Below are 12,500 nucleotides of genomic sequence, written 5' to 3' on the forward strand. Positions count from 1 at the left end.
ATAGTAATTCATCCCCCATATAGTAATTCATCCCCCATATAGTAATTCATCCCCCATATAGTAATTCATCCCCCATAGTAATTCATCCCCCATATAGTAATTCATCCCCCATAGTAATTCATCCCCCCTATAGTAATTCATCCCCCCTATAGTAATTCATCCCCCCTATAGTAATTCATCCCCCATATAGTAATTCATCCCCCCTATAGTAATTCATCCCCCATAGTAATTCATCCCCCATAGTAATTCATCCCCCATAGTAATTCATCCCCCATAGTAATTCATCCCCCATAGTAATTCATTCCCCATATAGTAATTCATCCCCCATAGTAATTCATCCCCCATAGTAATTCATTCCCCATATAGTAATTTATCCCCCATATAGTAATTCATCCCCCATATAGTAATTAATCCCCCATATAGTAATTCATCCCCCATATAGTAATTCATCCCCCATATAGTAATTCATCCCTCATATAGTAATTCATCCCTCATATAGTAATTCATCCCCCATATAGTAATTCATCCCCCATATAGTAATTCATCCCCCCTATAGTAAGTCCCCCTCTGTGTCAATTTACTTACCTTTGCTCCGCGCGTTCCTCTCGCCGTGTTCCCGCGCCGTTCCGGTCTTCAGGGCGGACTGTGAGAGGAGCCTAGCTCCCCTCACGTTCGTCACGCTGCCCCGCCTACACACATCCTGACAGCCAATGTATCACGCTCCGCGGGCCGGATTAAAAGGTCCGCCGGGCCGTAGTTTGCCCATTGCTGCTCTAGCCCTTAGTCTAAATGCAAACCCATATCAAGGCACCTCAGTTTATACACTTGTCTTCTTCCACCCATTTCAAGAATATATCCATTCCCCATTACTCAACGGATGATCAGTTATTTTACAGGGTCAACGATATTTCCTTTCGAAGTCAATAATTTCCCGCTCAATAGCTGTACTGGCATAAGGCTCCTTCAGTGGTTGCAGAGTATCATTTATACCAGTGGTCTCTAAACCAGTGGTGTAACTAGAACCTTCAGGGCCCTGGTACAAGAAACCATGAAGGGCCCCCCTACCCCTGGCTGGGGCCCTTCCCTCTGATCCTGGGGAGCAGCAAGACTTGGATAGGAGGGACGGTATGTAGAGGAACCGATGCCCTTCATTTTCCTCCTGCAGCCGCTGTTACAGGAAGAAAATGGAGGGCGTCGGTTCCTCTATATGCCGCCCCCACTGCCCCTCCTATTAATGTGCACAGGGGTGCTGTATGGGCTCCATGGAACATGGGGTCGGGTCACAATTGCGACCCCTGTAGTTACGCCACTGGTCACATATAAACTCTATTGTCATTGGGGGAGTATTACCAGGTATGAATACACCCCCAGGGTCAGTCAAAGATTGAGGGGGGTCATATTATATATTTATATATATATATATATATATCATATATAAAATATTGTTCCTTAACACCCCCCACTCTTGGAGGTCAGTCATAGACGGTAGTCGGGTGTAAGTAAAACTTTGTTTTCCCTCCCCCCCCACTTCTGGGCTTGTAGTTCAGCCTTCTCTGGATCCCCTTCCCCATGACAGGTCCTCTTTACCCCTCCCACTGACTGGTGTATGGCTCAGGAAAAGGATGGTGGGGTAGGCACAAGGACAGGGGGGTGGGATTACCAATCTCTAATCCCCTTCCCCCAAGACAGGTCCTCTATACCCCTCCCACTGACTGGTGTATGGCTCAGGAAAAGGATGGTGGGGTAGGCACAAGGACAGGGGGGTGGGGTTACCAATCTCTAATCCCCTCCCCCAAGGCAGGTCCTCTATACCCCTCCCACTGACTGGTGTATGGCTCAGGAAAAGGATGGTGGGGTAGGCACAAGGACAGGGGGGTGGGGTTACCAATCTCTAATCCCCTCCCCCAAGACAGGTCCTCTTTACCCCACCCACTGACAGGTGTAAGGCTCCGGGACAGGAGGGCAGAGCTGGCTCAGTGACAGAGGGCAGGGTTACAAGTCTCTAATCCCTCATGACACCTCCTCTTTCCTCCCTCCCACTGACCGTATATGGCTCACGGAAAGGGGGGGCTCAGGGGAGTGGGGCGGGGTTAATATTAACCCGACCATGCTGTCACAGGCCTAGGTGGCCCTTGGTTACTGTCGGCTCCTCTCCCGCACTACCAGACCATCATGTCCCAATCCCCCCCTCCATCCCCACCCTGCTCCCTCCAGTGCTCCCTCACACAGTGCTGAGCACTGCGAAGTTTGATCGGCAAATGAATGCGGAGCATATCAGTGAGGTGGTGCGGGAGTTCCTTAGGCATTTGTAGGACAAGCTGGACATTGCACACAGACCTGGCAGCAGGACCTGGATAGGATTGGCGACTTATAGAGGAACTGATGCCCTCCACTTTCCTCCTGCAGCTGTCGCCCGCACCACCCCTCCTATGCTGGTGTACAACAGGCCGCAAAGGCCCCCTGGAGCATGAGGCCGGGTTGCAACTGCAACCCCTATAGTTACGTACCTGCTACAAACTGTGGCCTGCAGGCAGATGCAGCTTGCAGTTTCCCTTTACTTTGCTCCTGAGGCACTATTCCTCCCTCTGATACAAGGCACAATTCCTTCCACTGACACCAGGGATAGGAGAACTATTCCTTCCACTGACACCAATGATGGGGCACTATTCCTCCCACTGACACCAATGATGGGGCACTATTCCTCCCACTGACACCAATGATGGGGCACTATTCCTCCCACTGACACCAATGATGGGGAACTATTCCTCCCACTGACACCAATGATGGGACACTATTCCTCCCACTGACACCAATGATGGGGCACTATTCCTCCCACTGACACCAATGATGGGACACTATTCCTCCCACTGACACCAATGATGGGGCACTATTCCTCCCACTGACACCAATGATGGGACACTATTCCTCCCACTGACACCAATGATGGGGAACTATTCCTCTCACTGACACCAATGATGGAGTACTATTCCTTCCACTGACAACAACAGTGGGGCATTATTCCTTCAAGTGACTTTGAACGTGGCATGGTTATTGGTGCCAGACGGGCTGGTGTGATTATTTAAAAAACTGCTGATCTCCTGGGATTTTCACACAAAACCATCTCTAGGGTTTGCAGAGAATGGTCTGAAAAAGAGAAAATATCCAGTGAACGGCAGTTGTGTGAAAGAAATTTCCTTGTTGATGTCAGAGGTCAGAGGAGAATGGGGTTAGAGATGATAGAAAGGCAACAGTAATTCAAATAACCCTTTGTTACAACCAAGCTATGCAGAACACCATCTCTGAATGCACAACTCATCCAACCTTGAAGCAGATGGGCTACAGCAGCAGAAGACCACACCAGGTGCCACTCCCAACCACTAAGATTAGGAAACAGAGGCTACAATTCGCAAAAGTCTCACCATAATTGGACAATAGAAGATAAGAAAAACATTGCCTGGCATGAGGAGTCTGGATTTCAGCTGCAACATTCAGATGGTAGGGTCAACATTTGCATAAACAACATGAAAGCATGGATCCATCCAGCCTTGTATCCACGGTCCATGGATGTGCAGTAATTGTGTGATGCTACCATGTCAATATGGACCAAAATCTCTGAGGAATGTTTCCAACACCTTGTTCAATCTATGCCACGAAGAATGGAGGCAGTTCTGAAGGCAAAAGGGGGTCCAACCCAGTACTAGCAAGGTGGACCCAATGGAAAGTGTAGAGAACTGGTTTACTAAGGTTTGTGACATTCAACAGATGGAAACTCTCGCCTTGTCTTTGAGAGACCAGGCCAAGAAATATTTTCAGACATGGACCCCCTCCCTTCTCTGTAGGGGATAAAAGTCCCAGAGAACAAATTACCTCCCAACTCCACACTCTTCTCTATGGGTGGAATATACTAACCTCCAATCAGCAGCATCCATTTTGCACGCTAGGTGGGGAGTTTGGAATAGGAGACTTTCCTTGGACCACCTCTTATAACTGTCCGTCTCTCCCTAGATATTTATTTCTGATGTTTTCAGCACCTTGTTTAATCTTTGACATGAAGAATTAAAGCAGTTCTGAAGGCAAAAGGGGGTCAAACCCAGTACTAGCAAGGTGGACCTAATAAAGTGGCTGGGACGTGTATAAAAGAATCAATTTTATTCAAATATATATCTTTAAAATGTAGACATGATGTCAGATTGTACATAAGATAAAATCACGAATATCATAAATCTTCCAATGCATTACTGTATGCCCTTGAACGTAGGTCTACGCGTTTCACGGTTTCATCCGGTTCTTCAGGACCAACAAGGAGTATTGATAGTAGAAAGGTTTAAAAGATTATACAATCAAGTAAAAAAAAATCAATTCCGGGATATACAAGTAGGCACATCGTTTGGTGGAGTGGTATGTTAACCCACTTAGGCTCATGTATAGATGGGTCTAAATCAGCAATGGGCAAACTACGGCCCGGCGGACCTTTTAATCCGGCCCGCGGAGCGTGGCAAACATTGGCTGTCAGGATGTAGGCGGGGCAGCGTGACGAACTCCTCTCCTCTCACAGTCCGCCCTGAAGACCGGAACGGCGCGGGAACACGGCGAGAGGAACGCGCAGAGCAAAGGTAAGTGAACTGACACAATATGGGGAATGAATTACTATAGGGGGGATGAATTACTATAGGGGGGATGAATTACTATGGGGGATGAATTACTATGGGGGATGAATTACTATAGGGGGGATGAATTACTATATGGGGGATGAATTACTATATGGGGGATGAATTACTATAGGGGGGATGAATTACTATGGGGGATGAATTACTATATGGGGGATGAATTACTATATGGGGGATGAATTACTATATGGGGGATGAATTACTATAGGGGGGATGAATTACTATATGGGGGATGAATTACTATAGGGGGGATGAATTACTATATGGGGGATGAATTACTATATGGGGGATGAATTACTATGGGGGATGAATTACTATGGGGGATGAATTACTATAGGGGGGATGAATTACTATATGGGGGATGAATTACTATGGGGGATGAATTACTATGAGGGATGAATTACTATATGGGGGATGAATTACTATGGGGGATGAATTACTATGAGGGATGAATTACTATATGGGGGATGAATTACTATGGGAGATGAATTACTATATGGGGGATGAATTACTATAGGGGGGATGAATTACTATATGGGGGATGAATTACTATGGGGGATGAATTACTATATGGGGGATGAATTACTATAGGGGGGATGAATTACTATATGGGGGATGAATTACTATGGGGGATGAATTACTATGGGGGATGAATTACTATATGGGGGATGAATTACTATATGGGGGATGAATTACTATGGGGGATGAATTACTATATGGGGGATGAATTACTATATGGGGGATGAATTACTATGGGGGATGAATTACTATGGGGGATGAATTACTATATGGGGGATTAATTACTATGCTTACTATGGGGGAATATTACTATACTTACTATGGATGGCATGGCAGTGGCTGGGCCGGCCAGCAGCTAGTCCGGCCCCCGGGTCCAATATATGAACCCATTGCGGCCCTCAAGTCAAAAAGTTTGCCCACCCCTGGTCTAAATAATTGACATTGGACCCAGACTCAAGATAGCATTTAGGCCTTCTATCACATAAAATCACAGCATACAACGGGGCAGTCAACGTCTCAAAGAGAACAAGTCAAATTGAATGCGCCTAAATACTATGAGCTTTGCCTGTCCACCAATTCACTGATTATATTTGCTCTACTTTTTTTTGTATTGGTCAAGAAAAAAAAAACAGTAAGTAGCTGTAGGCATAAACATATATTTTCCCACCTACTTTCTATCTGTTCTCTTTTTGGGACTATCCTGATGGACAACTGTGTCAAAGCTGGCACCTGCTCCTTGACATTGAATATTACTTTTAATATTACATTTTTTAATGGCTTCTTCCAGCATTTTAATTCTCTCCATGAATCCACTCTTTCCTTCCATCCCCTCTTTTTCGATGAGTAGCCGGATGTAATCCACAGCAGACATCGGGTTGGGCTTTAAGGCGATCTCCTGGAGACGTTTGAGGATCTTGGCAACCTTCTGAATAAGATCCTGGGCTTCATCCTCTGCCTTCTTAATGTCATCCTTCAATTTTTGGAGAACCTTTTCCGGGGTCATCGTCTTCTTCTCCTCCTTTTCATATCTTTCTTTTACTTCAAAATAACTTTTAATTTTTTTGTTCACGAGAGTTTGCCAGTAAGATGCTTCTGAAAAGTGTGTGGCAGACTTATGTCCGCACACACGACAATTTCCCTTCATATTAAAAACTTCACAAAAATAAACCAGGGAGTCAAAATACACGAGGCAGTCTCGGTGACATGTAGAGTTGCACTCACGACAGTTGGTTGAGTATTCATTCTCAGACTCTATCTTTTTTTTTACGGTTTCTGTCACCTCAAATTGAAAATGCTCGTTCTTTTCAATATCCGTCTTGTGTGCATGCAGATTTTTTTGGGTTTCTTCCAGTTCATGCTGTTTAAACATTGCCTCCTCAATTTTTTGGACAAGTCCATCCAAAACTACCTCCAAAGCATGTCTTTCTGCTAAAACTTTCTTTGTTAAGTTTAAATTTTTACTGGCTATTCCAGGCAAAAAGTTTAAAAGAAATTCCTTAATGCTTGCCATTCCCATCATCCACTGTATTTCATGAGTCATGCACGCATAGTCATCCATGTCATCGGAGTGGTTATTAGCGTACACCATGCTGTTGTTGACCTTAAAATACACAGGTTTTCCATCTTTAGATTTGGCACAGGGAACGTCAGCTTCCACAATTGCCGAGAGGACGTTTGGTTCCTGGACTTCGGCAAAGGTTGTGAAGAAGACTATATTATCCTTGATGTCATTACCAAATATAGACAAAACATTGTCATAGATGTACGCCTGTGTTGGAGTTAACCGAGCCAAAGTAGACTGGACCACAAAGCAAATGGCATCAATTTCTGTAAATTTGCATTTGGAAAAAAATTCTCTTATCTTCTGCATGATTTTCTCATCGTAGCTTATCCCTCTGGTGTCTCCAAACCCCGGAGTGTCAATGATGGTTATGGAGTACGGGATTTGGAAGTTATCTTCGTGGTTGATCTGGTAGATGGTGACACTGGTTGTTTGGCTGTGAGCTTGAGTCCTCTCACTACTCTCCTCAATTAGTTGGAGGCGATGGTCATCCTTCCAATCCACACCAAAGATACAGTTGACCATAGTGTTAATCAGGGTTGTTTTACCAGATCCGGTTTCCCCAACCATCATGATCACTTTGTTTTTCTTATCGGCCTTTGGTGTTCCATATTCCCATATCTTCTGGTGCTTCACACGCTGCATGTTCATCTTGTAAATGGTCAGGAATCCAGCCTTGCTTTTGCTGCTCAAGTACTTGTTTAGTTTCAGTTGTAGAGACTTTTTACAATCTTCTACCATAGAAAGAACTCCTTGTTTACCTATAAAATCAAGAAACAATTATTGACAACTTCTTTATACGGTAAAAATAAGAAGTCACCAAACACTGAAAATTATACAAAGGAGAACAACCCAACAGGTTATGGTGAGGTGGGCTAAAATGAACCAAACCCCACCCTCCCATTTAATTTGTGAGAAACGCAGTAGAGCCTTCTAATACCTGTCATTGGCTCCCACTACCATTCCCCTTTCAAACTAGGGGTAATTGGGGAACAAACAAAACTAAGTTCAAAAGGTGGGGTATCAAACACTGGGATGCCAATGATAGCTGAATATGGTGGGATTCAGGGTTGGATCTAGCTGGTCTTATATGGGGGTGCAGTAAAAAATGTTAGGGGACAGAGGATAGGAGGTCAGCAGGGCAGCATGCAAAAACAGGAATCAGTAGCAGAGTGTACTGGGGGTCAGCAGGGCAGAGGACAGGAATTATCAGAGCAATGGGCAGAGATCAGCAGTTGTAGGGCAGTGTACAGGGGGTCAGCAGGGCAGAGGACAGGAATTATCAGAGCAAAGGGCAGAGATCAGCAGTTGTAGGTCAGTAGGGCAGAGGATGGGCAGTCAGCAAAGCAGAGGACAGGGGTCAGTATGGTAGTGTATTGCTGGGTTCAGCAGTTTGTAGGCCAGTGTACAGGGGGTCAGCAGGGCAGAGGACAGGAATTATCAGAGCAAAGGGCAGAGATCAGCAGTTGTAGGGCAGTGTACAGGGGGTCAGTAGGGCAGAGGATGGGCAGTCAGCAAAGTGGAGGACAGGGATCAGTATGGTAGTGTATTGCTGGGTTCAGCAGTTTGTAGGTCAGTGTACAGGGGGTCAGTAGGGCAGAGGATGGGCAGTCAGCAAAGCGGAGGACAGGGGTCAGTATGGTAGTGTATTGCTGGGTTCAGCAGTTTGTAGGTCAGTGTACAGGGGGTCAGCAGGGCAGAGGACAGGAATTATCAGAGCAAAGGGCAGAGATCAGCAGTTGTAGGGCAGTGTACAGGGGGTCAGCAGGGCAGAGGACAGGAGTTATCAGAGCAAAGGGCAGAGATCAGCAGTTGTAGGGCAGTGTACAGGGGGTCAGCAGGGCAGAGGAAAGGAATTATCAGAGCAAAGGGCAGAGTTCAGCAGTTGTAGGGCAGTGTACAGGGGATCAGCAGGGCAGTGGATGGGCAGTCAGAAGGGGAGTGGAGAGGGGTCAGTGTGGCAGTGTACGCGGGGTCAGCAGGGCAGAGGACATATATGTTTTTAAAGGCAAACTTAGCCTCTAAACTATATAAACAATGACAATATTAACAATATTCATAACAAGTAATCTTACTGGCTTTACAATTAAAAAGTCAAAGCAGGATGACAGAATGTGAGCCACACTGGGATGATGAAAGACATGGGGCACCCTGGGAAAGAACAGAGAAATAAGTTCTGTGGCTGGTCAGTGGGAGGGTCTGAAGGGGATGCTGTATACACTGCACACATATACCACAGTCCTCGTACTCACAAAATAACAAATACTGCGCCACAACCGACAGTCTTAAAGACACAAACCTCAGGACAAAGGAACATTTTTTTAATTAAATGTTTCCATTTCATATGTTTTTATGCACACAAAAAGGATATTTTTATTCTTTGGCGGCCATACATGGATCACAATTCCTCTGCCTCAGTGGGGGGATCATTGGAGACCGGTTGAATTCTGATCCATGTACAGAAGTCTACCGATCGACTTCTGTACAATCAGCCTCTAGGAAAATTTCTGCACGATCAGCACCACCGACTATAACTAGCAGCACCGATCAGTGCATTCTGGCGGCATCGAAGTCTTTTCACTTTCAGAACACATTACATCAGCGGGAGTGATTTCCCCGTCCACTGTTGAACAAAAAAAAAATTGACTAATGTATTGTGATGACTTTTGGACTGTTTATTAAGTAAAATGATATTATCCCAAATTGGGAATCCTAGCTGACTCACGGGTTAACATCCTTGGTTGATTTCAAGTGACCTTCTAGGAAGTTACAAAAAACAATGAGTGGAAGAAACTTGTTTAAGATACAATGAGGTTAAACACCACTATTTGAATTTCTGCAAGTGATGAAACACCCTACCAAAGTGACAATCGTGAGTCGAAATCCTTATTGTTTTATTTCTTCCAAAACCTTGGAAGATGTGTGATCACCAAACAAAACCTCGGAACTGTCACAATCAGCTGTAGCAACCTTGCTCATCAGAAATGGACGCAGAGTCCCCCTTTTTATTTAAAGCATTCATTTATCCTTTATTCTCCTTCCCCCTCCCTTCCTGAGAGGTTCAGTGACAGATGTGTGTGTGTTTAAAAAGTCACTGGCAGGTAGAGCAGCAGGGGGCCCAGAGCTACAAAGCCCCCCCATAGAGACAGAGCCTGATTGTCCACAGACGTATGTAAACTCTCACCTCGTAACAGAGATAAGGTAGTTGTTCCCGGGACTTGAAAGAGATTCTAACCTCATAAAACCTAACAGCTAGGTGACAGAATTAACTGAACATTCCTCAAGTCAGTTTGTCCCCTATGTTTCATATCCTGGATTATGAAGCTGTTGGTTTTAATGCACCCGACGATCCCTCCCTAACAGGGTATTGGCCAGTTACCCAGAGCCACCCCCCCCCCTGCTGGGGCACTTTAAAACACAGGCTAGCAGGCCTAAAGGGTTAAGCTAAACACATCTCCCAATTTTACCATCAATATACCACCTGGGGAGACCCTTTCGCTCTGCAACGTGGATCTGCTTACAAACCAAGGCGTACTGGCAAGTAACTTAACCCTTTAACTTCCTTCCTATTATCTCTTTGCTGTGCTGTGGTTTTTTTATATATATGTATATATATCTTAGTTACATCTTCTTTGTAAATATTAGTTTTATTGCACCTGTTTGACTCTTTTAGTAATAAATCTTTCTTTCTGAAAGTGTTGAACTGTTCCTATAGTTCTTAATTGCAATTTACGAATCCCTGCCTTTGAAAAGACGCTACTGTTTGTTTTAATCTCTGTATAACGGGCCTGCAGACCGTGTATTAACTGATAACGAGAGTTTCCCCTTTCTCTGTGCAAAAAGGGGTGGTGGCAGTAGAGGGTTAGCTGCGTAATTAACCCGACCCAGTAACAAGCGCATTCAGACTGCAGGCACAGATTGTAGTCCCTTAGCTGGAAAATCGTTGTGCAGGGTGCAGCTGTCTGTGGTATTGTTACGCACGTCACACCGTGGTTTTAGATCGGCCGGTCCTTCGGTCACGAGTTTGGTGAGAAGGTCTGGGGTCTGACGCCGCGATCGTGACATCAGCTATTGAATCCTGAGGTTAGAATCCAGTCCAAGCTGTTTACCCTAATTATCACACAATAGTTCTAGTAACTTGAAGCTTTTCTATGTCACATATCCTTCATCTGTATATCCAATGTAAGGTAAAAGACTTGGTTCATTTAAGATACAAAGTGGCTTATATCAACGGAAATATTATCAAGGGTATATTTCCACACACCAAAATCTATTCGATAAAGTTGGGTACTGCATCCCACTCAACTGAAGTTTGAAGTGATAAAATATAAGATGATTTGTGAGTTGGGTCATTCCTATATTTCCAAAGGAAATCAGCCATCCCAATACAGTTCATATATCAGAAAAATGAGAAACCAAATGTATTCACAGATTTCTATGGTCCTTATCCAAGAGTTAGTAGAGAAATCATTTATACTTGAATAGGACATATATTTTATCCATAAGGACATACTGTTTATATAAAAGAGTGAGTCGTCATTAAGACCACCAGTTCATTTGTAATACAGTCAGGTCCATAAATATTGGGACATGGACACAACTCTAACATTTTTGGCTCTATACACCACCACAATGGATTTGAAATGAAACGAACAAGATGTGCTTTAACTGCAGACTGTCAGCTTTAATTTGAGGGTATTTACATCCAAATCAGGTGAACGGTGTAGGAATTACAACAGTTTGCATATGTTTGCATATGTGTCTCCCACTTGGGACAGAATAATAATCATAAATCAAACTTTCACTTTTTAATACTTGGTTGCAAATCCTTTGCAGTCAATTACAGCCTGAAGTGTGGAACGCATAGACATCACCAGACGCTGGGTGTCATCCCTGGTGATGCTCTGCCAGGCCTCTACTGCAACTGTCTTCAGTTCCTGCTTGTTCTTGGGGCATTTTCCCTTCAGTTTTGTCTTCAGCAAGTGAAATGCTCAATCGGATTCAGGTCAGGTGATTGACTTGGCCATTGCAGAACATTCCACTTCTTTGGTTGCTTTTGCAGTCTGCTTTGGGTCATTGTCCATCTGCACTGTGAAGCGTCCAATGAGTTGTGAAGCATTTGGCTGAATATGAGCCGATAATATTCCCGAAACACTTCACAATTCATCCGGCTGCTTCTGTCAGCAGTCACATCATCAATAAATACAAGAGAAGCAGTTCCATTGGCAGCCATACATGCCCACGCCATGACACTACCACCACCATGATCACTGATGAGGTGCAATGCTTAGGATCATGAGCAGTTCCTTCTCCATACTCTTCTCTTCCCATCACTCTGGTACAAGTTGATGTTGGTCTCATCTGTCCATAGGATGTTGTTCCAGAACTGTGAAGGCTTTTTTACATGTCGTTTGGAAAGCTCTAATCTGGCCTTCCTGTTTTTTGAGGCTCATCAATGGTTTCCATCTTGTGGTGAACCCTCTGTATTCACTCTGGTGAAGTCTTCTCTTGATTGGTGACTTTGACACACATACACCTACCTCCTGGAGAGTGTTCTTGATCTGGCCAACTGTTGTGAAGGGTGTTTTCTTCACCAGGGAAAGAATTCTTCGCTCATCCACCACAGTTGTTTTCCGTGGTCTTCCGGGTCTTTTGGTGTTGCTGAGCTCACCGGTGCGTTCCTTCTTTTTAAGAATGTTCCAAACAGTTGTTTTGGCCACGCCTAATGTTTTTGCGATCTCTCTGATGGGTTT

General features: G+C 44.6%; 1 protein-coding gene across 1 annotated transcript in view; it reads right to left on the bottom strand.

Moving 5' to 3' along the window:
• Positions 1–4,134: 4,134 nt before the first annotated feature.
• The window catches only part of LOC149435292 (uncharacterized), a 36,523-nt gene continuing 28,157 nt past the window's right edge, over positions 4,135–12,500 (bottom strand). The window contains exon 2 of the mRNA XM_089662824.1: positions 4,135–7,508. Coding sequence (XP_089518950.1) covers positions 5,854–7,508 — 1,655 coding nt within the window. The 3' untranslated portion in view covers positions 4,135–5,853. The remainder of the gene's footprint in view (positions 7,509–12,500) is intronic.

The sequence above is a fragment of the Staurois parvus genome, unplaced genomic scaffold (assembly GCF_062004578.1).
Source record: "Staurois parvus isolate SC_StPar_1 unplaced genomic scaffold, SC_StPar_1.0 ptg001559l, whole genome shotgun sequence".
Lineage (NCBI taxonomy): Eukaryota > Metazoa > Chordata > Amphibia > Anura > Ranidae > Staurois > Staurois parvus.